This window comes from Chiloscyllium punctatum, chromosome 29 (genome assembly GCF_047496795.1).
Source record: "Chiloscyllium punctatum isolate Juve2018m chromosome 29, sChiPun1.3, whole genome shotgun sequence".
NCBI lineage: Eukaryota > Metazoa > Chordata > Chondrichthyes > Orectolobiformes > Hemiscylliidae > Chiloscyllium > Chiloscyllium punctatum.
Window position 1 is genome coordinate 60,444,271 of NC_092767.1, and position 26,521 is coordinate 60,470,791.

The 26,521-nt window shown below is 46.5% G+C and overlaps 1 protein-coding gene across 2 annotated transcripts in view; it reads right to left on the bottom strand.

The window, feature by feature from the left end:
* Positions 1-26,521, bottom strand: part of LOC140454451 (synaptosomal-associated protein 25) — a 220,666-nt gene that overhangs the window by 12,880 nt on the left and 181,265 nt on the right. For both annotated transcript variants that reach the window (XM_072549202.1, XM_072549201.1), the window contains exons 5-6: positions 11,862-11,979; positions 5,496-5,630 (exon numbers count right to left, since the gene is read on the bottom strand). In XM_072549202.1, coding sequence (XP_072405303.1) covers positions 5,496-5,630; positions 11,862-11,979 — 253 coding nt within the window. The remainder of the gene's footprint in view (positions 1-5,495; positions 5,631-11,861; positions 11,980-26,521) is intronic.

Sequence of the window (26,521 nt, forward strand, 5' to 3'; positions counted from 1 at the left end):
CAGACAGACGTTTCTGTGACCAGCAGCAAAAAATCAGAATGGTGTGTTGCTTCCCTGGTGTCAGGATCAAGGATGTCTCAGAGAGGGTGCAGAATGTTCTCAAAGGGGAGAGGGACCAGCAAGATGTCATTGTACACATTGGAACGAACGACAGAGGAAGGGAAAAGGTTGAGATTCTGAATGGGGGATTACAGAGAGTTCAGCAGAAACTTAAAAAGGAGGTCCTCAAGAGTAGTAATATCTGGATTACTCCCGGTGCTCCGAGCTAGTGAGGGCAGGAATAGGAGGATAGAGCAGATGAATGTATGGCTGAGGTGCTGGTGTTTGGGAGAGGAATTCACATTTATTGGATCATTGGAATCTCTTTTGGGGTAGAAGTGACCTGTACAAGAAGGATGGATGCACCAAATTGGAAGGGGACTAATATACTGGCAGGGAGATTTGCTAGTACTGCTTGGGAGGATTTAAACTAGTAAGGTGGGGGTTGGACCTAGGAAGATAGTGAGGAAAGAGATCAGTAGGAGACTGGTACAGTTGAGAACAGAAGCAAGTCAAACAGTCAGGGCAGGCAGGGACAAGGTAGGACTAATAAATTAAACTGCATTTATTTCAATGCAAGGGGCCTTACAGGGAAGGCAGATGAACTCAGGGCATGGTTCGGAACATGGGACTGGGAAATCATAGCAATTACAGAAACATGGCTCAGGGATTGTCTGGATTGGCAGCTTAATGTCCCAGGATACAAATGCTACAGGAAGGATAGAAAGGGAGGCAAGAGAGGAGGGGGAGTGGTATTTTTGATAAGGGTTAGCATTTCAGCTGCGCTGAGGGATGATATTCCCAGAAATACATCCAGGGAAGTTATTTGGGTGGAACTGAGAAATAAGAAAGGGATGATCACCTTATTGGGATTGTATTATAGACCCCGCAATAGTCAGAGGGAAATTGAGAAACAAACTTGTAAAGAAATCTCAGCTATCTGTAAGAATAATAGGTTTGTTATGGTAGGGGATTTTAACTTTCCAAACATCGACTGGGACTGCCATAGTGTCAAAGTTTAGATGGAGAGGAATTTGTTAAGTGTGTACAAGACAATTTTCTGATTCAGTATTGTGGATGTACCTACTAGAGAAGGTGCAAAACTTGACATACTCTTGGGAAGTAAGGCAGGGCAGGTGACTGAGGGGTCAGCGGGGGAGCACTTTGGTGCCAGAGACCATAATTCTATTCATTTTAAAATAGTGATGGAAAAGGATAGACCAGATCTAAAAGTTGAAGTTCTAAACTGGAGAAAGGCCAATTTTGACAGTATTAGGCAAGAACTTTCGAAAGCTGATTGGAGGCAGGTGTTCGCAGGTAAAGGGACGGCTGGAAAATGGGAAGCCTTCAGAAATGAGATAACGAGAATCCAGAGAAAGTATATTCCTGTCAGGGTGAAAGGGAAGGCTGGTAGGTATAGGGAATGCTGGATGATTAAAGAAATTGAGGGTTTGGATAAGAAAAAGAAGGAAGCATATGTCAGGTATAGACAGGATAGATCAAGTGAATAAAGGCAGAAGTGTATAAAGGCAATAGGAGTATACTTAAGAGGGAAGTCACGAGGGCAAAAAGAGGATATGAGATAGCTTTGGCAAATAGCATTAAACAGAATCCAAAGGGTTTTTATAAATACATTAAGGACAAAATGGTAACTAGGGAGAGAATAGGGCCCCTCAAAGATCAGCAAGGCAGTCTTTGTGTGGAGCCACAGAAAATGCGGAAGATACTATTTTGCATCAGTATTTACTGTGGAAAAGGATATGGAAGATATAGAATGTAGGAAAACAGATGGTGACATCTTTTAAAATGTCCATATTACAGAGGAGGAAGTGCTGAATGTCTTGAAATACATAAAGGTGGATAAATCCCCAGGACCTGATCAGGTGTACCCTTAAACTCTGTGGGAAGCTAGGGAAGTGATTGCTGGGCCTCTTGCTGAGATATTTGTGTCATCGATAGTCATAGGTGAGGTGCCGGAAGACTGGAGGTTGGCTAACGTGGTGCCACTGTTTAAGAAAGGTGGTAACGACAAGCTAGGGAACTAAATACCAGTGAGCCTGACGTCGGTGGTGGGCAAGTTGTTGGAGAGAATCCTGAGGAAAAGGATGTACATGTATTTGGAAAGGCAAGGACTGATTAGGGATAGTCAACATGGCTTTGTGTGTGGGGAATCATGTCTCACAAACTTGGTTGAGTTTCTTCAGGAAGTATCAAAGAGGATTGATGAGGGCAGGGCAGTAGATTAGATTAGATTACAGATTAGATTAGATTACTTACAGTGTGGAAACAGGCCCTTCAGCCCAACAAGTCCACACCGATCCTCCGAAGAGCAACCCTCCCAAACCCACTCCCCTATATTTACCCCTTCACCTAACACTACGGGCAATTTAGCATGGCCAATTCACCTGACCTGCACATGTTTGGTCTGTGGGAGGAAACTGGAGCATCAGGAGGAAACCCATGCAGACATAGTTAGTTGCCTGAGGCGGGAATTGAATCTGAGTCTCTGGCGCTGTGAGGCAGCAGTGCTAACCACTGTCCCACCGTGTCGCCCGTAAAGTCCATATAGATATGATCTATATGAACTTCAGTAAGGCGTTTGACAAGGTTCCCCATAGGAGACTGGTTATCAAGGTTAGATCTCACGAAATACAGGGAGAACTGTACTGGCTCAAAGGTAGAAGACAGAGGGTGATGGTGGAGGGTTGTTTTTCAGACTGGAGGCCTGTGACCAGTGGAGTACCACAAGGATCGGTGCTGTGCCCTCTACTTTTTGTAATTTATATAAATGATTTGGATGCGAGCGTAAGAGGGATAGTTAGTAAGTTTGCTGATGACATCAAAATTGGAGGTGTAGTGGAGAGCAAAGAAGGTTACCTCAGATTATAACAGGATCTTGACCAGATGGGCCAATGGCTAAGAAATGGCAGATGGAGTTTAATTCAGATAAATGCGAGGTACTGCATTTTGAGAAAGCAAATCTTAGCTGGACTTATACACTTAATGGTAAGAACCTGGGGAGTGTTGCTGAACAAAGAGACCTTGGAGTGCAGGTTCATAGCTCCTTGAAAGTGGAGTCACAGGTAGATAGGATAGTGAAGAAGGTGTTTGCTAATCTTTCCTTTATTGGTCAGAGTATTGAGTACAGGAGTTGGGAGGTCGTGTTGCAGCTGGACAGGACATTGGTTAGGCCACTGTTGGAATATTGCATGCAATTCTGGTCTCCTTCCTACTGGAAAGATGTTGTGAAACTTGAAAGGATTCAGAAAAGATTTACAAGGATGTTGCCAGGGTTGGAGGATTTTAGCTATAGGGAGAGGCTGAACAGGCTGGGGCTGTTTTCCCTGGAGCATCGGAGGCTGAGAGGTGACCTTATAGAGGTTTACAAAATTATGAGGAGCATGGATAGGATAAATAGACAAAGTATTTTCCCTGGGGAGGAGTCCAGAACTAGAGGGCATAGGTTTAGGGTGAGAGGGGAAAGATATAAAAGAGACCTAAGAGGCAACTTTTTCACACAGAGGGTGGTATGAGTATGCAAGGAGCTGCCAGAGGAAGTGGTGGAGGCTGGTACAATTGCAACATTTAAGAGGCATTTGGATGGGTATATGAATAGGAAGGGTTTGGAGGGATATGGGCCGGGTGCTGGCAGGTGGGACTAGATTGGGTTGGGATATCTGGTCGGCATGGATGGGTTGGACCGAAGGGTCTGTTTCCATGCTGTACATCTCTATGACTCTATGTCAAAATTTCCTGTGATGATGCAAGTGAGAACAAGCAGGGACTCAGCTTTGTGGATTCTGATGGCTCCCCATAGTCAAAGGACCTAATGGAGCCATAGGCACAGGGCAGAACAGACTCATAGGCTTCCCATAGGCACAGGGCAGAACAGACCCATAGGCTTCCCATAGGCACAGGGCCGAACAGACCTATAGGCTTCCCATAGGCACAGGGCAGAACAGACCCATAGGCACAGGGCCTCTACACAATGCATACAATCAACCAGCAGTGCTCATGAATCCTCAGGGTGGTCACTCCATCAATGTACAGCTTTATTCATCTCGTGGTGAGGAAGTATATCTCCGTGCAGCTGCCCCCTCAGTGCAGGCAGAGAAGGGTCACTGAACTGAGAAACAGGTTCAGTAATTTAATGACTGCAGCATTTCTTTAAATATTGGAATCTAACTCGACTCATGTGGGTTATTGATGTGCCCACTCATACCGACTGGTCAGAAAACACGGAATTAATGCATTAAAACAATGACTGAGGTACAATCTATCTAGACAGACTGTGGATCACACAAACTGCCAGCAGACTGCTCTCCCAGTTGCAAGGTTAAATCCTGCTCAGTCATGTTTAAAAAGAAAACTTTGACGAGATGACTGGGAACTAACTGGGAAGTGGGGCTGATTACAAAGCTCCACGAAAAGGCTAGCACTGGCACATCGTATTAATGAAGCTTCTTCCCATGACCTTGTTAGACACAGTTTTCTCTGCAAACTTATGTGGATTTTAGTCACTGAGGGGCTTGAAATGGCTGTGGACAAATGGGTTGTCAAAGTTCTCATCAGAAAGCAGAGGAGTCATGCCGACCACGATGTCAGGTTAACACTTGGATCTACAGCAGTCAATGCAGAGTACTCTCTCTCTCTCTGTTCTTTCACAGAGCATCCAAACTCCACTTAATGTCACTTACTGGCAGAGTTATATCTTGCTGTGTACGACAGTATTTATACTCCACATTTCTGCTGCCAATTGGGTCCTAGCATTCGAAGATGAGCCCCTAATGAGCTTGTTTATCAGGTGAAAAAATAAAATCTTTGCTTAAATAGCCTTGAACAACAGGAGCCATGTTTCTATCTACATTGGGAAGATTTTTCAGGATAGAGATGAAGAGGCTTTTCTCTCTGAGGGTTGTGTGACTTTGTAACTCTTTGCTGCAGAGGCAGTTCATTGAATTATTTTTTTACTTAATCTATTTTTCTAATCAACCAGTTCAGAAACCTTATTCCAAATGTCTGGAGCAGGTGGGACTTGAACCTGGGCCTCGTGGTCCAGGGATGGGGAAACCTCCACTGCACCACAAGAGAGGTGATTGATTTTTAAGCTAAAGGTGGATACAGTCTCTTTAGGGAATGTAATCGGAGGTTATTGGGGAATGTGGAAGTCAACACACAAGCGATCAGCCATGGTCTTCTGGAGTAGGCTCGAGGGGCCGAATGGTCTACTTCTGCTACTATTCCAGCTGCAACCTAAAACATTTCTCTTAATTATTCATTCAAGGGAACATGGGTATCACTGGCTAGGCCGCATTTAACGTCCCTCTTAACTTTCAGCACACATTGATAATTACTGTATAGGTGCAGAAGGAGAACCTTATTGCAAAGAATGCCCATTGAACATCTTTCCAATGGGGATTTCTAACATCTGATCTCCGCCAACCTAAACGGTTTACCTTCGGATGTATCCGCCGCTCATAGCCATCTGTTCCCGATCGTCCATCACCCGGGCAGGTTGGCTGGCCACCACACCATCCTGGTTATTCCCCCACACCTTCTTGTAGGCTCCTCCTGCCTCAAAGTTCTTTAACCTTCGAAGCAGGAAATGTACAAGGAGTTTAGTTGTTTTGATTTATCATGGCTTGGGACCATCACCTGCCCAGTGACACTGTGCCCATATTACACCCAAAGATCACTGGGCAATCTGTGGCATCCGATACAGACATAGTAAGTTACAAATCCTTCCCAGAGCCTTTTACACTGAAGTGTGTTTCCCAACTGAGGCTTATCCAAAACACCTCCAAAGCTGAAACCAGGCAGCAAACTTCTTTGAACTATTATGACTCCAGATCATGCACACATGCTAGCAATCCCAATGCCTCACTGGAATTCTATCACGAGCAACGTGCAATCAAAGTGTATCGTGGCTCCACCAAATATGCACACCCATAAAAAGGTATTCGTATTAGCACTCTTTTATGTCACTAAATGAGGGGTGCAGCTGTTTTTTCGTTCCCTGTCGATTTTCCCTTCTGTGTTCTGAAGGCAAGCTCATTGGACTTGGATCTGAGAGTCCAGAGACATGCGGCTTTAAAATAATTGTTCAAATCATGGGTCTTAGTCCTTTCAGAAAAGCAAAGTTAATGCTTCCACATTAATTGTTCAGAATCTGTTTCATGATGTATACATCCAGACCACAAACACTGCTCCTATTGTCAATTCTTTTCAGTCACGTTTGTGTCAACATCTACCATTACAAACGGCAATTGTTTCTCCACATCATTATAGTGACCACACTTCAAAAATACTCCACTTTCTGTCAAGCGCTTTGAGACATCTTGAGGACGTGAAAGGTTCTATATAAATGTAAGTCACTTCTGAATTCATTTTCTCCCATGCCACCTGTCATGATGCTGTAGCTGCAGATTCTTGCCACTAAATGACACTCTGGGGAAGAATCTAAAGTCCTTCTACTAGCACTTGTATATAAAGATAATTTAGATTAAATTCACTTCAGGCTATTACCATGCTATTTAAAAAGAGATATGAAATTTGATTTCATATTTGTACAAGTTCCTTAGTTTTTTTTTCTATAAAGGAAACAGGCACATGGTTGAGGCAGGAGTGTCCTCAGATGATGTGGAAAGTGAGTGGGAAAGTGTCCTAAACAGCAACATCACTTCGAGATCTGTAACTTCGATGGCCTAAACAGTTTATCTAATTTCAGGTTCTGTACAAAGGTAACAAATGCTAAATACTTGTGGCCAAGCTCCATGTACTAAATGCCATGCTTTGTGTGACTGTAGCCAAGGTCTTTGCATACTGATGGCCTAAACTTTGCATACCTACGACCAGCTTTAGATACCTACAACTAAGTTCTGCAAACTCCTTCAACAGATTCTGCATTTTTATGACTAAAAACTTTGCATCCCTGCCAGCAAGCTCTGTGGAGATATAACAAGGTTCTGCATTCCTAAAAATAAACTTTGCACATCTCTACAACCAGGATGCATCTCTATGAACAAGCTATGGAGACCTGGATTAAAGTTTTGCATTCCTATGTCCAGGATCGTCATCCCTACGACCAAACTCTGCATCTCTAAGCTCGACATACATATGGCCAAGTTCTGTCGCCCTACAGCCGGTGATGTTTCCGAGATTGTTTTTTGCCCCAAACTGATTTTGTGGCTTTTTTAGGTGGGCTGGGGTTTGTGGGTGGCACGGTGGCACAGTGGTTAGCACTGCTGCCTCACAGCGCCAGAGACTCGGGTTCAATTCCCGCCTCAGGCGACTGACTGTGTGGAGTTTGCACGTTCTCCCCGTGTCTGCGTGGGTCCCCTCCGGGTGCTCTGGTTTCCTCCCACAATCCAAAAATGTGCAGGTCAGGTGAATTGGCCATGCTAAATTGCCTGTAGTGTTAGGCAAAAAGGGGTACATGTAGGGGTATGGGTGGGTTGCGCTTCAGCTGGTCGGTGTGGACTTGTTGGGCCGAAGGGCCTGTTTCCACACTGTAAGTAATCTAAAGGAATCGCGATAAGGAATCACAACTGCGTGAAACAGCCTGGATGGAATACAGGGTCAATGTAAGAAAGGAACCCAATGCACCGTCAAGTACAGGAACATCCCCACTGTCTACAAACTCAAGAGCTCTGAACTGCTTTGTATTGAGGGTTTTGATTTCTAGGCAGTACTGGCGGAGTAACGGGTATATCCAGGCAGATGGCAATAAATGTTGCCCCTTCAAATTCTGACTTAATTACTGGAAAATAATATATTGCTATATCATGGGAACACCTAGCGAAAAGGTGCATAGTATTGAGTACTGAAGTGGGAGTGGGAACAGGTCTCAGCTCATGCCTGCTAGTTACAGAGGGAAGTTGTAACTCCACACAGTTTCAGAAATGCAGTGTGTTGCAGAAGTATATCTCAGTGAGGTATTTTTTAAACAGTGACCGAGCCCAGAGGCTGGCTAACTGCTGTGGCAGTATCACAACAGGAAATAGGAAGTCAGATTCACAAACAAGGTAGCATAAGACATAGAGATGGAAATAGAAACATAGAGATTCTGATGGAGCCATGTGATTTGTGCACACAAATCTGAGCAATGGTTTATTCATTCCTGATAAGACCAACATTCACTTCCCATGGTTACAGTTCCTTTCAGAAATCCCTTCAGGCAGATGATCTTCTTCTTCTTAGTCCACGTCCCACAGTGCCATTAGTGAGAACCGGGAATGTGGACCCAGTGATTTTGAAGGAATGGTGATCTATGACCAATGCTGGATAGAGCAAAACTTGCAGATGCCAGTATTCCAATATGCTTCTTGATGGAGGTCGTGGCTTTGGATAACTTACTGCAAAGCATCTTTTGGTACACTCTGGTGCTACCGTTCATTGGTTGTGAAGGGGAGGTGATAGAGGTGATACCAATCAGGCAGAATATTTTATATGAATGTTACGGAGTTTCTCGAATGTTGCTGAAACTGCACTGATCCAGGCAAATGGAGAGTCTTCCACCACACTCCTGACAATGTGCCTTGTCGATGGCAGATGGACTCTGGGGAGTCAGGAGGAGAGTTCTGCCCTGCTGTTAGGAACACAACATCGACCCGTTCTGGTCATTGTCACCAATGGGCTATTATAGTCTGCACACTCGTTGTGTGGACAGCCCCAGATCAGACCCTATGGAGTGGGCACACTCAGAAAGATTTGCAAGTTAATACTGTAACTTTATTTGGGGCTTCCTTGTGGACCAATGAAAAGAAGGAATACTCCGACCTCCTTTTCTTCAGACACACTATTCATTCTAATTCCCTACATATTTGGAGAGTGGTTTCCACACGTTCCTCATTGCAGCCTCCAAACTCCTGATCCACCCTACTCCCCCACCACCCACCCGAATGAGTGAGACACAAATAAAAATGAATTAAAGTCAAATCAGACACAGAAGGGTAAACATAGGGGGAGCAAATTAGTTAAGAGGAAAAAGGGAAGATAAAGGAAAAGTTTTGAAAAATTAGCTCAAATGCAAAAATCTTTTGGGACAATGTACTACCTGCAGGAATGAGACCCCCACCCCTTACATCACTCAACACTCTTCCTAACTTATTGCTAGGAGTTTAATTTGTAGTTATGCCACAAATCCAGCAAACTCACTCGTTTTTGCCACATCAGCCGGGTGGGAAGGTCAATTGGTCAGGCAATTAAGGCCCTGAAGAGGTCAAATAATGGCACCTAAGCAAACCAACTGACCACCTCACTCCACAATGGCGGGACTGAGCGGCTAGTTTCTGATTTGGAAGACCCAAGTGAGCTGCCAGCTGGATTTTGGGGTGGGGGGGGGGGGGGATGCGGTGTATGGCCTCCACATGCCCCAGTCTAGAGCGGTTGGAGGCACAAATGGGAGAGGGGTATGGCCAACGAAAGCCACACATCTATACATAGCCCAATCCCTTTCTGCCCAAAGACCCTCAATCTGTGGAGAAGAAAAATAAAAAATAATTTACCTTCTCACTGCAGGATCCCGAGGAGTGGGCCTCGACTTTAAGACCCAGGAGCAAGGCCTGTGGTGGAGTAAGATACTTCCCCTCACTCTACATGGGACAGTATGCCAATCAGCAGCTTAGTGAACTGACTAGTGGATGATCTGGTTGGTTCCATCACTGATGGGGGAGCTGTGTTAGTCCCACATAACATGTCTGCCCTGCTCTCTCCTCTACTCTTAGAAAAGCTATGAGACAATTCTGCTGTACATGTGTGAGAAAAGTCCATCCTCAACAAATCACTAGTTACTTGCCAGTTGGTCACTGTTCACTTGCTATGGATTGACGAGCAGCACTTTGGCCTCTGAAGTCAATGGTGCGGGTTGAAGTCCACACAAAAAAATGTGTTGAACGATCCAATGATGTACAGAGGAAGTGTGGCACTGTCAGAGGTCTTCCACGTGAGACATTAAACAAGACCCTGACTGCCCCCTCAAGTGGATGTAAAACAGCCCACAGCTCCATTGGGCAAACAGTTGGGTAGTTGCCTTACTGTCTGACCAGTATTTATTCTACTGCCAACATCATTCTCTAGCCAGTCTCACAATGCTGGTTGTGTAACCAGGGACTGCAGTGTTTCTGACCATATGACCGTGCATACACTTTGAACATTCTTCTTTGGTTGAAAAGTACTTTGAGCTGGTCTGAGATTGTGAAAGGCACTATATAAATGCAAGTCGTCCTTTCTTGTTTTTATTGGGTGGGAATTTGCCTGCCAATGGTTAGAGATTGTGGTGTAACACATGGAAAAGATTTCATTTCAATTATGTGATGTACTGTAACAGTATATTCACTGACCCTCTGCTCCCAATGAGAACTATGCTCACAAGCATTATGGCCACAGGTAAGATGTCAGCCACATTGTATTGATTCTGTGGGTTATATTCTCTTTGATGTTAACACTCAGCTGCGGGCATGTAATCCACCAATTACCATTGTCTGTCCATTTTCAAACTTGTCCGGGTGTACTCCATCCTCGGGCTGTTTACCCACTTTTCAACAATCCCGGACATTTGCAGAGTTTGAGATAGCCTTGTCTTTTTAATATTTCATCAGCGTCTTTGCTGTCTTGTGCAAACAGCACAGGTCAACTTTGTACATGATGACCAGAGAGCCGTAGAAAGGTTACAGCAGAGAAAGAGGTCGCTTGGCCCATCACACCTGCACCAGCTGAATAAACGGGTGGCCCATTCCAACCCTGCTTACCAGCATCAGGTCCGTGGCCCTACAGGTTACAGCCTTTCGGGACAGGTTCAGGTTCCTTTAAATTAGTTGTGGGTTTCCAACTCAACCACCAAACTAGACTGTGAATTCCACACTTCCTGGGTGAAAAAGAATCCTCTTGTCCCTTTAATCCTTCTACTGATCACATTAAATCTGTGCCCAATAATTTGTATGATACTGAATGCCTGATTTATAATGTTCTGTTTCCTCACCAGTTACTGTATTGCCACAACATTGGCCAGGGAAGTATTGCAAATACAATCAGCCAGGCCAGTATTGAATGCTATAACGCTTACATGTTTGCTGACATCTAGCTTATTTCTGAGAGAGTAGAGTTCTGAACAGTTGAACATCCTCCCTAATTGACCTCCTTCCAAAACTCTGTCTCCTGCAGCCTAACTCATACCAAGTCAATCTCACTCCTCAGACCCCACCCTGAACCCACATTGGCTCCTGTGGTGACAACATCTCGATGTTTAAATATGTCACTCTCATGGTCAAATCCCTTTCCCCATCCCTGCAACCCCTCGAGATAACTATCTCCCTTCAGTGTTGGCCAATTGCGACATTCCCGATTGTAATCCCTCGACCATTGACGGCTCTACTATTAGAACTTGTGAGCCAAGCTCTGGAATGTCCACCTTTACACCTCTCCAACTTTCTCTCTCTCTCTCTCTCCTCAAATGTTCCTTAAACCAAGTTTTTGTCATCTCTTTTGGTCACCTGTCCTAATATCTCTTCATGTGACATCAAGTTTAATTCCTTGGAAAGTGCCTTGGAACAATTTACTCACATTGTTGTTGCTGTCATTTCCCCCGAGAGACAGGCTGGCTTGTTGTGCTTTCCCGGCCCCTCTCATTATGGTCTAACATGGGAAATAATTTCTAAGGGAATGAAAAAACTTGCATATTTGCAGATTGCTTCTCAAAGTACTACTTCATTCATGAGGCTGTCAGTGGCAGTATGGAACCGTGTTAGCTCTGAGCAAGCAGCTTTTCAGGCAGGCATGCAGGCAGGCAGGCAGAGTGGCCTCTGGGGCCAACAGTTGGCACCTACTTATTGCAAGGACAGGAACAAAGGCCACAGCATTTGCCCAGATCCGAGAGATTTTTTTCTGCTTCTTTCATGTCCTTATTGATTTGATCCATTCCCTCTTCAATCCTCTCCAGTTGCTCTGAATGAGGAAGACAGTTAGTTTCCACAGACACCCGACAACAAACAAAACAGGGGATCAGCGGCGCTCCCAAACTGATCGGGGTCGGACCCAGGTATCGGCAAAGTGAGGTACGGCAGCTGTCGGGAAACCTCAGGCTGGTGGACGTTGGTGTCCCCCATTGGGGCAACCGGACCGCACTTTACAGCAACCCCTTTCAGTGTGGGATTCCCTCATCCCTCTGAAGAATTACACACTCATTGAATGAAGGAAAAGAGAGAAATGGACAGACACAAAAACAGTACCAAATGGACACAGGAATTTCTTGCATATATCTAACACATTACACCCGATGTTGGCCTTGGAAAGGCATTGGCTCAGAATTGAAGGGAAAGTTCCTCAGCTAACACTAAACCCTTTCTCTTATGGTTATGAGTGCTCTTTAGGGAAGGATGATAGTTCTGGAATTTCAGCATAATACAGATTATGTTTCAGAGAGTAGATCCTTTCACATGACTGCAAAGGTGTGCTTTGACTCCATGATCATCTAAGGGCCTTCAACTGCCTTTTCCTTTTCTCAAATGAGCTCTCCTTGTACTGTCCATCCTTACTAAGAAGCTTGCACCCTCTATATGTTTTATGAAGATTGTCCGACAATGATTAATGTGCTCGCTTCAGTGTTTGTTTTAAATAGGGTAAATCAGGGAGAATAAGGCCAGTTCACTCAGTTGGCCAGATGACCAGCTTATGGGTCAGAATAAACAGGTTCAATTTGTGTTCTGATTGAGGTAGATTTGGGAGCTGGCTCCTTGCCGTGCAATACCAAACCACCCCTGATAGAAACTGCCCAAGGAATCAGCCCATAGGCTCCAAGGAAATTTGGCAACTTGGTTACAGAATTGGCTGAGGGGCAGGAAACAGAGGAAGAGGGATTTTGTGACTGGAAGCCTGTGTTTTTTGAGGTTCCGCACGGATCTGTGTTGGGGTGCTTGCTTGCTTGTGGTATAGATATATACAGCTTAGACTTTAACGTCGGAGGGTTGATCATCAAGTTCGCAGATGATACAAAAATTGGTGGGGCGGCAAACAGTGAGGAGGATAGCCTTAGATTCAAGGAAGTTACAAATGGGCTAGTCAGATGGACTGATCAGTAGCAAATGGAATTCAGTTTGGACAAATGTGAGTGATGCACTTGGGCAAGTTAAACAAGGCAAGGGAATACATGATGAATGGTAGGACCCTGGGAAGCACCAAGGATCAGAGGGACTTCAGTGTGCATGCCCACCAGTCCCTCAAGGTAGCGGGACAGGTAGATAAAGTGTTTAAGAAGGCATATGGGATACTTGCCTTTTTTTTAAAGAAGATTGCTGTTTTTATTCTGTATTATTCACCAGTAAATGAAAATGTTAAACACACTAAGTAGCAATGCCTCAATCACATCATGTATATCCATGGAACTCAGACTCAATTCTGTCACAGCACTCCCCTGTGTGCTGTTTGCTGAAGCAGAGAGTTTCACAGCAGGGAGGTGATGCTGAAGCTATCTAAAAGGCCACAGCTTATGTACCGTGTACAGTTCTGGAATCCACATTATAGGAAGGGTGTGATAATACAGAATAGGTTGCAGAGGAGATTTACGCGTCTGCTGCCAGGGCTGGGCAATTTAAGTTATGAAGAGAGATTGCTTTCCTTGGAGCAGAGGAGATCGAGGTGGGCGAGGGGGGTATGATACAGATAAATAAAATTGTGAGGGGCAATAGACAGGGTAGACCAGAATAAACCTTTCTCCTTGGTGGAGAGATCAATGACCCAGGGCATAGCTTTAAACTAAGGGGCAGGAGTTTTGGGGAGAATGTGAGGAAAAATGATTTCATCCAGAGGGTGATAGGAATCTGGCACTCACGGCCTGTAAGGGTGGTAGAGGCAAAAATGTTTATAACATTTAAGATTCAGGTGTACACTTGTGATGCCAAGGCTATGGGCCATATGCTGGGAAATGGGATGAAAATAGTTAGGTGCATGTTTCCGACTGGCACAGTCTTATGGACCAAATAAAAGCAATGCATTAGAGATCTGAAATAAGAACAGGGAAGGCAGGTGAATCTCAGTGATCGGGCAGTGACTGTACACACAGGGAAGGCAGGTGAATCTCAGTGATCGGGCAGTGCCTGTACACACAGGGAAGGCAGGTGAATCTCAGTGATCGGGCAGTGCCTGTACACACAGGGAAGGCAGGTGAATCTCAGTGATCGGGCAGTGACTGTACACACAGGGAAGGCAGGTGTATCTCAGTGATCGGGCAGTGCCTGTACAGACAGGGAAGGCAGGTGAATCTCAGTGATCGGGCAGTGCCTGTACAGACAGGGAAGGCAGGTGTATCTCAGTGATCGGGCAGTGCCTGTACACACAGGGAAGGCAGGTGAATCTCAGTGATCGGGCAGTGACTGTACACACAGGGAAGGCAGGTGTATCTCAGAGATCGGGCAGTGACTGTACACACAGGGAAGGCAGGTGTATCTCAGTGATCGGGCAGTGCCTGTACACACAGGGAAGGCAGGTGAATCTCAGTGATCGGGCAGTGACTGTACACACAGGGAAGGCAGGTGAATCTCAGTGATCGGGCAGTGCCTGTACACACAGGGAAGGCAGGTGTATCTCAGTGATCGGGCAGTGACTGTACACACAGGGAAGGCAGGTGAATCTCAGTGATCGGGCAGTGCCTGTACACACAGGGAAGGCAGGTGTATCTCAGTGATCGGGCAGTGCCTGTACACACAGGGAAGGCAGGTGAATCTCAGTGATCGGGCAGTGCCTGTACACACAGGGAACGCAGGTGAATCTCAGTGATCGGGCAGTGACTGTACACACAGGGAAGGCAGGTGAATCTCAGTGATCGGGCAGTGACTGTACACACAGGGAAGGCAGGTGAATCTCAGTGATCGGGCAGTGCCTGTCCACACAGGGAAGGCAGGTGAATCTCAGTGATCGGGCAGTGCCTGTACAGACAGGGAAGGCAGGTGAATCTCAGTGATCGGGCAGTGCCTGTACACACAGGGAAGGCAGGTGAATCTCAGTGATCGGGCAGTGCCTGTACACACAGGGAAGGCAGGTGAATCTCAGTGATCGGGCAGTGCCTGTACAGACAGGGAAGGCAGGTGTATCTCAGTGATCGGGCAGTGACTGTACACACAGGGAAGGCAGGTGAATCTCAGTGATCGGGCAGTGACTCTACACACAGGGAAGGCAGGTGAATCTCAGTGATCGGGCAGTGACTGTACACACAGGGAAGGCAGGTGTATCTCAGTGATCGGGCAGTGCCTGTACACACAGGGAAGGCAGGTGAATCTCAGTGATCGGGCAGTGACTGTACATACAGGGAAGGCAGGTGAATCTCAGTGATCGGGCAGTGCCTGTACACACAGGGAAGGCAGGTGTATCTCAGTGATCGGGCAGTGACTGTACACACAGGGAAGGCAGGTGAATCTCAGTGATCGGGCAGTGACTGTACACACAGGGAAGGCAGGTGTATCTCAGTGATCGGGCAGTGACTGTACACACAGGGAAGGCAGGTGAATCTCAGTGATCGGGCAGTGACTGTACACACAGGGAAGGCAGGTGAATCTCAGTGATCGGGCAGTGACTGTACACACAGGGAAGGCAGGTGAATCTCAGTGATCGGGCAGTGCCTGTACACACAGGGAAGGCAGGTGAATCTCAGTGATCGGGCAGTGCCTGTACACACAGGGAAGGCAGGTGAATCTCAGTGATCGGGCAGTGCCTGTACACACAGGGAAGGCAGGTGAATCTCAGTGATCGGGCAGTGACTGTACACACAGGGAAGGCAGGTGAATCTCAGTGATCGGGCAGTGACTGTACAGACAGGGAAGGCAGGTGTATCTCAGTGATCGGGCAGTGCCTGTACAGACAGGGAAGGCAGGTGAATCTCAGTGATCGGGCAGTGCCTGTACACACAGGGAAGGCAGGTGAATCTCAGTGATCGGGCAGTGCCTGTACACACAGGGAAGGCAGGTGAATCTCAGTGATCGGGCAGTGACTGTACACACAGGGAAGGCAGGTGAATCTCAGTGATCGGGCAGTGCCTGTACACACAGGGAAGGCAGGTGAATCTCAGTGATCGGGCAGTGCCTGTACACACAGGGAAGGCAGGTGAATCTCAGTGATCGGGCAGTGACTGTACACACAGGGAAGGCAGGTGAATCTCAGGGATCGGGCAGTGACTGTACACACAGGGAAGGCAGGTGAATCTCAGTGATCGGGCAGTGACTGTACACACAGGGAAGGCAGGTGAATCTCAGTGATCGGGCAGTGCCTGTACAGACAGGGAAGGCAGGTGAATCTCAGTGATCGGGCAGTGCCTGTACAGACAGGGAAGGCAGGTGAATCTCAGTGATCGGGCAGTGACTGTACACACAGGGAAGGCAGGTGAATCTCAGTGATCGGGCAGTGACTGTACACACAGGGAAGGCAGGTGAATCTCAGTGATCGGGCAGTGACTGTACACACAGGGAAGGCAGGTGAATCTCAGTGATCGGGCAGTGACTGTACACACAGGGAAGGCAGGTGAATCTCAGTGATCGGGCAGTGCCTGTACAGACAGGGAAGGCAGGTGAATCTCAGTGATCGGGCAGTGCCTGTACAGACAGGGAAGGCAGGTGAATCTCAGTGATCGGGCAGTGACTGTACACACAGGGAAGGCAGGTGAATCTCAGTGATCGGGCAGTGACTGTACACACAGGGAAGGCAGGTGAATCTCAGTGATCGGGCAGTGCCTGTACACACAGGGAAGGCAGGTGTATCTCAGTGATCGGGCAGTGCCTGTACAGACAGGGAAGGCAGGTGTATCTCAGTGATCGGGCAGTGACTGTACACACAGGGAAGGCAGGTGAATCTCAGTGATCGGGCAGTGCCTGTACAGACAGGGAAGGCAGGTGAATCTCAGTGATCGGGCAGTGACTGTACACACAGGGAAGGCAGGTGAATCTCAGTGATCGGGCAGTGCCTGTACAGATAGGGAAGGCAGGTGAATCTCAGTGATCGGGCAGTGCCTGTACAGACAGGGAAGGCAGGTGAATCTCAGTGATCGGGCAGTGACTGTACACACAGGGAAGGCAGGTGAATCTCAGTGATCGGGCAGTGCCTGTACAGACAGGGAAGGCAGGTGAATCTCAGTGATCGGGCAGTGCCTGTACAGACAGGTGAGGCAGGTGAATCTCAGTGATCGGGCAGTGACTGTACAGACAGGTGAGGCAGGTGTATCTCAGTGATCGGGCAGTGCCTGTACAGACAGGGAAGGCAGGTGTATCTCAGTGATCTGGCAGTGCCTGTACACACAGGGAAGGCAGGTGTATCTCAGTGATCGGGCAGTGCCTGTACACACAGGGAAGGCAGGTGTATCTCAGTGATCGGGCAGTGCCTGTACACACAGGGAAGGCAGGTGTATCTCAGTGATCGGGCAGTGCCTGTACACACAGGGAAGGCAGGTGTATCTCAGTGATCGGGCAGTGACTGTACAGACAGGGAAGGCAGGTGAATCTCAGTGATCGGGCAGTGCCTGTACAGACAGGGAAGGCAGGTGTATCTCAGTGATCGGGCAGTGCCTGTACAGACAGGGAAGGCAGGTGTATCTCAGTGATCGGGCAGTGCCTGTACAGACAGGGAAGGCAGGTGTATCTCAGTGATCGGGCAGTGCCTGTACAGACAGGGAAGGCAGGTGTATCTCAGTGATCGGGCAGTGCCTGTACAGACAGGGAAGGCAGGTGAATCTCAGTGATCGGGCAGTGCCTGTACAGACAGGGAAGGCAGGTGAATCTCAGTGATCTGGCAGTGACTGTACAGACAGGGAAGGCAGGTGTATCTCAGTGATCGGGCAGTGCCTGTACAGACAGGTGAATCTCAGTGATCGGGCAGTGCCTGTACAGACAGGTGAATCTCAGTGATCGGGCAGTGACTGTACAGACAGGTGAATCTCAGTGATCGGGCAGTGACTGTACAGACAGGTGAATCTCAGTGATCGGGCAGTGACTGTACAGACAGGGAAGGCAGGTGAATCTCAGTGATCAGGCAGTGACTGTACAGACAGGGAAGGCAGGTGAATCTCAGTGATCGGGCAGTGACTGTACAGACAGGGAAGGCAGGTGAATCTCAGTGATCAGGCAGTGACTGTACAGACAGGGAAGGCAGGTGAATCTCAGTGATCGGGTAGTGCCTGTACAGACAGGGAAGGCAGGTGTATCTCAGTGATCGGGTAGTGCCTGTACAGACAGGGAAGGCAGGTGAGTCTCAGTGATCGGGCAGTGCCTGTACAGACAGGGAAGGCAGGTGAATCTCAGTGATCGGGCAGTGACTGTACACACAGGGAAGGCAGGTGAATCTCAGTGATCGGGCAGTGCCTGTACAGACAGGTGAATCTCAGTGATCGGGCAGTGCCTGTACAGACAGGTGTATCTCAGTGATCGGGTAGTGCCTGTACAGACAGAGATGGTCCCATTGACTTATCTTCAGAATTTAGAACTCTCGTAACAGCCCTGAAGTAGTTATGTTGGACTCAAAATGTTAATTATGTTTCTCTGTCTCACACAGATAGTACCAGAAGTGCTGAATTTCTTCAGCATTTTGGCTCTTATTTTATAAATGGGAGATAGTGCTGTCCTGAAAGTGATAAAATATTTGCCAACTTCACTAATTCTCTGACTGAAAAGACTGACTTTAAATGTTGTTAAATCCCCCAACTGCTTGAAGAATCACCAAGGGGTATATCACCCCTTGATAATCAAAGGGATTACTTTAATTTATTTAAGCCTACTTTCTGTATACCATTGTCAACTGATTAAGATGAGCAGATACCCCAAATGAAGTCTCTGTGAATGTGTTATCCGGAGGGGATACAGCTAATGTCCCTGGATATAAGACACTATTGTTATTGTGTTATAATTGTTAAGACAGAGATCAACAGATTCTTGGTGACCGAGGGTATGAAAGATATCGGAGATATGCAAGAATGTAGAGTTGAGGTTAAGATTAAATTGGCTATGATCTTGTTGAATGGTGGAACTGGCCTATTCTTGTTCCTTGATCATATGTCCGTATGTACGGTGCTGACATTGACGAAGGTCAGTGAAGTATTTGGCAGCTGTGTGCCAATAGCATTTCTGGACTGGGATACAAAGAACAGTCCTTCATCTCGCTTTGCAAATATAATACTAGCTGGAACTATATTGCTGCTTGTTTTGCACTCACAAGAGCGTTTTATACCTTGGGTTAAACTAATGCAGTAATTGTTGCCTTGACATTGTCTGTAAACTTGACCCTGTAACACACTTTGAAAGATGGCTCCCTCCTGGTGGCTTAGCTGATAAAGGCACTGAGGCCCACAGACCATAGGCTTGGTTCAGGTTTTATGGATGTTCTAAGCCCAAGTAGCAATGAAATAAAAGTGGCTTTAGCACCAACACATTGAAGCAGAAGGGAAGAAACAGCCAGAATTCCCTTGTTCCAGCTCTGGAGAGGATGCATGTGTCAGATGAGGGCCAGATAGGGACAACCCCTTGGTTGACAACATTCCAATGGATTACTTTATGTTCAGTGGGCAGGTCAATATGTCTTCTTTAGGCTTGGGTTAATGGAGTACAGTGGTTAACATGGTGTCTTTGCATAGTTTTTCAGGCTAACAGAGAGAGAATAGGCTGGATGGGTGAAGTAGAGCAGGATTGATGCCTCACTGCACCCTCCCCTCCTCGCTCTGCAATCAGCACGGTTTAGAATGTGCAAGGATTATATGGGATGGAATTTTCAAAGTGCATCAAGGAGAGCTTTTGTTGCCAGTGCATAGACAGTCTGACTAAAGATGGGCAGTGCTTGACCTAATCCGAGGGAACAAAGCTGGTCAAGTAGTTGAAATGTCGTGTGAGCGCATTTTGGGGATAGTGACCACAACTTTGTAAGATTCAAACTATTTACAGAAAGGGACAAGGACAGAAGCTAAGTGTCTACTTAAGAATTAAGAGCGTGGTAGATAAATGGAAATTGTTGAGTGGTAGAGGTAAGTACTATCACAACATTTAAGAAACTTCTGGATGAGTACTTAAAATGCCATGGCATTGCAAGGCTATGGATGAAGTACAGGTACTAAAAATAGGATGAGTGTAGTTTGGTGTTTTCTGACTGGCGTAGTCATGTTTCCAAGCTGTATGATCCAATGACTCTGGAGAGGAGTGGGCAAGGGAAATAAATAAAACCAACACAGTGAAATCTGCACTAATTAGATTCCCCCAGGCTCCTGGTTGCCAGTCTGCAGTACACTTCCACAAGATTAAAAAAATAGCTGCAACATCTACTAATGAAACAGGCAGGAGGTGCCAACACATTGACTGGTGAATGATTTCCTTCCCTGACTTTATTAACTGGGGAACGAGCAATCAGCCACATCAACCAGGCAAGTAATTTTGTGGCTCACGGGTGAGGGGGAGGTGGAAAAGGGGGGGAAGGAAAAGCAGGAAATTAGTGATAAAAAGAACAAATGCCGATCTTTCAACTCTGGGAAAGGGGTGGCAGATTATTTCATTGGAGGCAGTTCAGAGAAGGTTCACTAGGATGGACAGATTGTCTTATCAGCAGAGGCTGAGCAGGTTGGGACTCTACTCACTGGAGATTAGAAAAATGAGAGATGATTTCATTGAGACATATTGAATTCTTAGGGGTTTTGACAGGGAAATGCTGAGGGAATGTTTCACTTTATAAGAGCGTGTAGGACCGAGGGCATAATCTCAGAATTAAGGGCAACGGTTTAAGAATGAGATGAGGAGGAATTTCTTCTCTCAGAGATTGAGTGTCTTCGGAACTCTTTGCTACAGAGAGCTATAGGGACAGAGTCCTTATGCATATTTAAGGATGATGTTCAGAGATAATTGAGCAGTGAGGGGTATCAAGGGCCAAGGAGGAATGGCAGGAAAGTGGAATGTCAAATTAGCCACGGTCCTAATGAAAGCTCAAGGGGCCAAGCAGCCTTCTCCTGTTCCTATCTTTGATGGCCTTTTGGTCACCATATTTCCATTGCCCAGATGCCCCTCTCCAGACCCATTATGTGGTGTGGGAAGCCTTGGCAAACACAGCCACCCCATGTCCAACCCTGATGAAGGCTTGGTGTTGGCAAAGTGAGTGGGGCATATCAGCTGCTTCTAATACCCTGCACCCTCCCCAAACTCATCCCTTGGCATCACTATCATTCCTTGCACCCCTTCTCCAGGCCATTATTTGCCTCCAAAAGGAAGGGCAAAAACTCTATGACCAATCACAGTATTCAGAGCTCAGCAGAATCGGCCAGACTTTAAGAACTGTTCACCAAAGAGAACAATCCAGGTAAGTGACACAGACACATTTATAGGGAATGTGAATGGTTTTTAAAGAAGATGTCACCATCGTGCCACTCTCTCATTACAGTGTGACAGCAGGTAATGAGTTTAACCTGAGGGTCACCACTGCTCAAGCAAGGGGTAAGGTTGAGACCTTCATGGTAACCTTAGCTGGTGTGGGAATTGAACCTGCACTGTTGGTATCATTCTGTATTGTAAACCAGCTCTCCAGACAACTGAACTAAACAGGAACTATTGGATAAATTATACTTTAATATCCAGAGACATTTGGCATATTAATGTGGAAAATATAAGTTCATGTTTAGGAGGTACCATATTGGCATGGATACAAGATTGGCGAACAGCGATTGGGTCAGTTTCTGGTTGGCAATATGTACAGGTAGTGCGCCAACTGGAGAGATCAGTACTGGGACCTCAATATTGTATAATTTAAACACGTAGCCGACCTGGACGAAGGGACCAAAGACGTGACTGTTAAATGTACTTATGACAAAGATAATTAGGAAAGTAAGTTCTAAAAAGGTCATAAGAAAACTAAAAAGGTGATCTCGATAGGTTAGGTGATTGGGCAAAGATCTGATAAATGGAATATAATGTATGAAAATATGAAACTGTACATTTTATCAGAACAAATAAGAAAGTAATATATTATCCAATTGGTGAGAGTTTGCAAAGCTCTGAGGTGCAGAGGGATCTGGATCATGAAACATTTATATGCAGGTACAGTAAGTAATCAGAACAGTTAATCAAATGTCATTGTTTATTGCAAGGAAAATTAAGTACAAGAACAGCAAGGTTATGCTTCAATGATACAGTAGGCGAGTGAGATCATATCTAGAGAACAGTGTACAGTATTGGTCTCCTTATTTAAGGAAGGATGTAAATATATTATAAGCATTTCAGAAAAGGTTTACCAGTCTGATAGCTAAAATGGGTGTATTGGCTTGCGATGAAAGGTTGAATAGGCTAGGCTTGTACTCAGTGGATTTTAGAGCAGAAAGTGGTGACTTGATCGAAAAAAAGCCAGATCGTGAGTGGTCTTGTTTACGGTCAGCTCTCTGAAATGGATACATCTATTACTGGATAAAGAGTGGGTGGCACAAACAGAAGGGGAACTAGAAAGATATGAGAGGACTAAAAGGATATGGCAATGGGGAGAGGTGAAGGGTGGGAGAAGCCCCATAAACAGCAGCATGGAATTGCTGGGCAGAATGGTCTGTTTCTGGAATTTTCAGGATTTTAAAAATACTTTGCAACACTAAGTCAGATCGGATCTTGGGTCTGCGCTGAGTTAGTAACAATGTGTGCTTCCAATTAAACCTGTTGGACTATAACCTGGTGTTGTGTGATTTTTAACTGTGTTAATGTAAGCAATTGCCTAACAGCCCATTCTCAAACTAGAAAGGATCCAGGTTTCTCTCTGTTATCCAGTGACCTCTGTTGGACATCAGGTGAGTACAGGGTTGGGGACAGCTATGATGCCCCATGCAGACAAACAGCTGGCAAATGTGGACTCACCTGCACGGTTAACCCACATGCAGCTAAGTGCTAGCTCCCACCAATGGGGTAAATATTAGCTTGAGGCCCTGATTTCAGGTCCAAGGCCTGGAGCACCCCATCAGCACACAGCAGAAACTGGAAGATCCAAGTTGGCCTGACATTGGATCCCTGGCCAAGTTATCATTAACTCGCTGACCCATTTTAGAAACGTGACCTTCACAACACTTGGCCCAAGGGGAGGTCCTGGGAAAAGGGCTGGAATGTCAATGGAGGAAGTTGGCTGTTATTGTGGAGCCTGTTTCTTTCTACAGGAACTGGTGCCACATCTGGCCCAGTTTCGCAGATCCCTAAACTGGTACTACATAAATGCAGTGCCCAACACCCATTTCAGGTGGCTGACTGGGGCACACAACAGGCCGAGGTCCTTCAGGCGTCATGGGGGTTCAATGCTTGGGTGTTGGAAATTTGCCTCTCATTGCATCTGTCCTGCACCAGTTTTGCCCTGGCACTCCCCCTGTAGTGTCTTTAGGATGGGAGGAGAGGAAACTCGGGAAAAAAATTAATTCCCGACAGAAGGTGAACACTACAAACCTAGGGCTTGACAGCTCAGTCTGTTCTCTTCAGGTTGCTTCCTCTGCCATTCTTGCAAAAACACTCAACTAGGGTGCACTGCAATATTTATTCGTTTTACGTATAACACTTGAAGAAATCAGAATGGGGAGGGTGATAAGCCTGTTCATTGTTGGTAGCTCTATCTGTACTCCATCTCTTCATCTGTATTCAGTTGGGACATTTAAATCTCCCACGGTGACAATTCCACTGCTCCTTTTGCAAGAGGAATTGCTCAGTTCTTGAAGAATTAAAGACAGTTTAAACCAAACTTGTGTTGACACTTTGCCTTCCACACTAATTCCCACTCGGCTATCGTCCCCTACGGTGCCTCCCTAAACCACAATCCTGCTGGCATGGATTTCTTGCCATTTAACCCCGCGGTGGGTCATGACCTCCTGCAGCTCCACCCCAGCTCATATTCTCCATCTCTCTGACTCCAGGCAGCACCTTGCTACAGTAAGGATGCTGTAACATTTAAAGCAGTGTGTAATTCTGTGGTTAGTGGCACTTACAAAGACTGCTCCTCCTGATGTGTGTGGTCACTGCCTGAGATGAGCTTCCTGTGAGTGCCATTTGCTGGAATACAGAGTATTCCCTTTCATGTGCTTAAGGCTTTGTTAGCAGCCTTTAACCCCACTGGGTTCTCACGTTGTTCCCAATGGAAAGAATTACAAAAAGTATTTGTCAAATACTTTACAAAAGTAAAAGTGAACCGCAAGGAGCATCTGTTCAATGAAACCTTTCATTCAAGGTGCTGAATATTTTCCAGTGAGCACCTCACCTTGTGGGACATGGGGGGATAGTTCCCACTCATCCCTGTCGTCACAATGAGGTTGTAACATCCAAATGTTTGACAGAAATTAGCTGGTGAAATCAACAGATTAATGGGTCTGGGAGAAACCACTATATCTAATGCAGGAGCCACCATTAAAACGATCCCCATTTTCTATTTTTATGCAGTGGGTAGTTACAAAGCACTGCTTGAGAGCTGGCTGGAGGAAATTCAGAAAGGAATTAGCTGAATACTTGAAAAGAAGACGTTTGCGAGGCTTTGGGGAAAGGGGAGGGGTATGGGCTCATTTGCATATCTTTTTGAGAGAGCCAAACCAGGGACAAAGGGAAGCATGGCTTCCTTCGATACTTCAAGATTGCTTCAGCCCTGATACTATCGGAGGATTGGGGAGCCCGTGACAAAGTGAAGAACCTGGAGCCAGGGTTTCTTCAGAATGGTGATGGACAAATCCCAGCCATCAACTGGCCCAGAATGACACACTGAGAGGTGATGGAGAGGAAGAGCCAAATGTGGCAGCATCACCTTCAGGTCATGAGCTGGCCTGGGCTATCGGGAGAGGGTGGGTGAGTTGGAGGATCAGACAGACAAGAGGCTTGTCGATAGCAGAGGGAGGCAGTGTTTTTTTCCCCTTTGTTCATGTGATGTGTCTGTCACTGGCTAGGCCAGCAATTGCCCATCCCTAATAACCCAGAGGGCAGTAAAGGGTCAGCAACACTACTGCGGCTCGAGACTCACATGTGGGCCAGACCTGGTAAGGATAGCAGATTTCCCTCCCTAAGGAATACTAGTGAACCAGATAGTTTTTTTTTAAACTGACAATTGATCGTGGTTAAATAGGCTTGCTTTTAAATTCCAAATCTTTATTGAATTCCAGTATCATCATCTGCCTTGCTGGGATTCAGACTCCCATCCCCACAGCATTACCAATCCAGTGATACTACCACCGGGTTCAGGAGAGGCTTGGGAGGGAGGGAGGGAGGGAGTCTCCTACTGAAAGCACAGGTCTATAGAGCTTGGGTCACTGGCTGCTCCCGCTTGGACCAGCTATTGGTCAGCTCACTGCTCTCTTCCAGTTAAATAGATCCTGACGCCCGTGATACCATCTGGGAGACTCTCTCACTATCAGAACCTTGTCCTGTCTTTTGCAAAAAGCTCGAAGGTCAAAGCCCCAATTTCTGTGGATTATGGTCTCAAAGAGTGGGAAGGGAGCTGGCTTCCCCTGAACATTTCCTGCGTGCAGTGCAAGAAGAAAGGGAGCCAATCGCAAGGCCTTTCATGTCTCAGCGAAGAACTGGCTATTGCGGCAACTTGCAATTCTCACCAAGTGATCCTCGGGTGCAGCACCTGCTGAAACACTGGGCAGGACTCCAAGGAGGAAAGCTGATGTTCTGGAGCACGCTGAACTCTGAGCTAACACGTGCTGCCAAGGAAAGCCAGCTCCCTCTCTCCCTCCCCTGTTCTTCTTGGCTTTTGACCTAACACCACCCCCTCCTCATCTTCTCCCAATCACCTCGCAGTTTTCAGGCCTCAAATTCTGAAGGCAAAGGAAAGAAGGCAAATGGTGTGTTGGCCTTCATAGCAAGAGGATTCAAGTAGAGGACTAGGGATGTCTTGCTGAATAGTGTCTTGGCGAGACCACATCTGGAGTATTGTGTGCAGTCTTGCTCTCCTTAACTTGGGAGGGATGTTCTAGCTATGGGGGGCATGCAATTAAATTCAGATTAGATTGGATTAGATTACTTAGTGTGGAAACAGGCCCTTCGGCCCAACAAGTCCACACCGACCCGCCGCAACGCAACCCACCAGACCCATTCCCCTACATTTACCCCTTCATCTACTAGACTGATTGCTGGGATGGTATAACTGACATATGAAGAAACACTAGATTCAGTAGGATGGTATTCATCGGGGATTAGAAGGATAAATGGGGGTTGGGGGGGGGGGGGGGAGGGGTGGGTGGGGGGGGGGGGGGGGGAGTCTCACACAAACCTACAAAATTGCAACCGGACCACAAAGGGGAAATGCAGAAAGTATGTTCCTGAGGACAAGGGGGTCCAGAACCAGGGGTCAGTTGAATGGGAGAGAACCTGATTGAAATAAAAGGATTCTGAAGGGACTCGACAGGGTCAACATTGAGAAGTTTGTTTCCCCTGACTGGGGTGGGGGGGGGGACTATAGAACAAGGAGTACAGTCTCAGGAGAATCAATCAGTTAGGGCTGGGGGGGGGGGGACAGGAAATTACTTCACTCAAAGGATTTTGAATTTTTG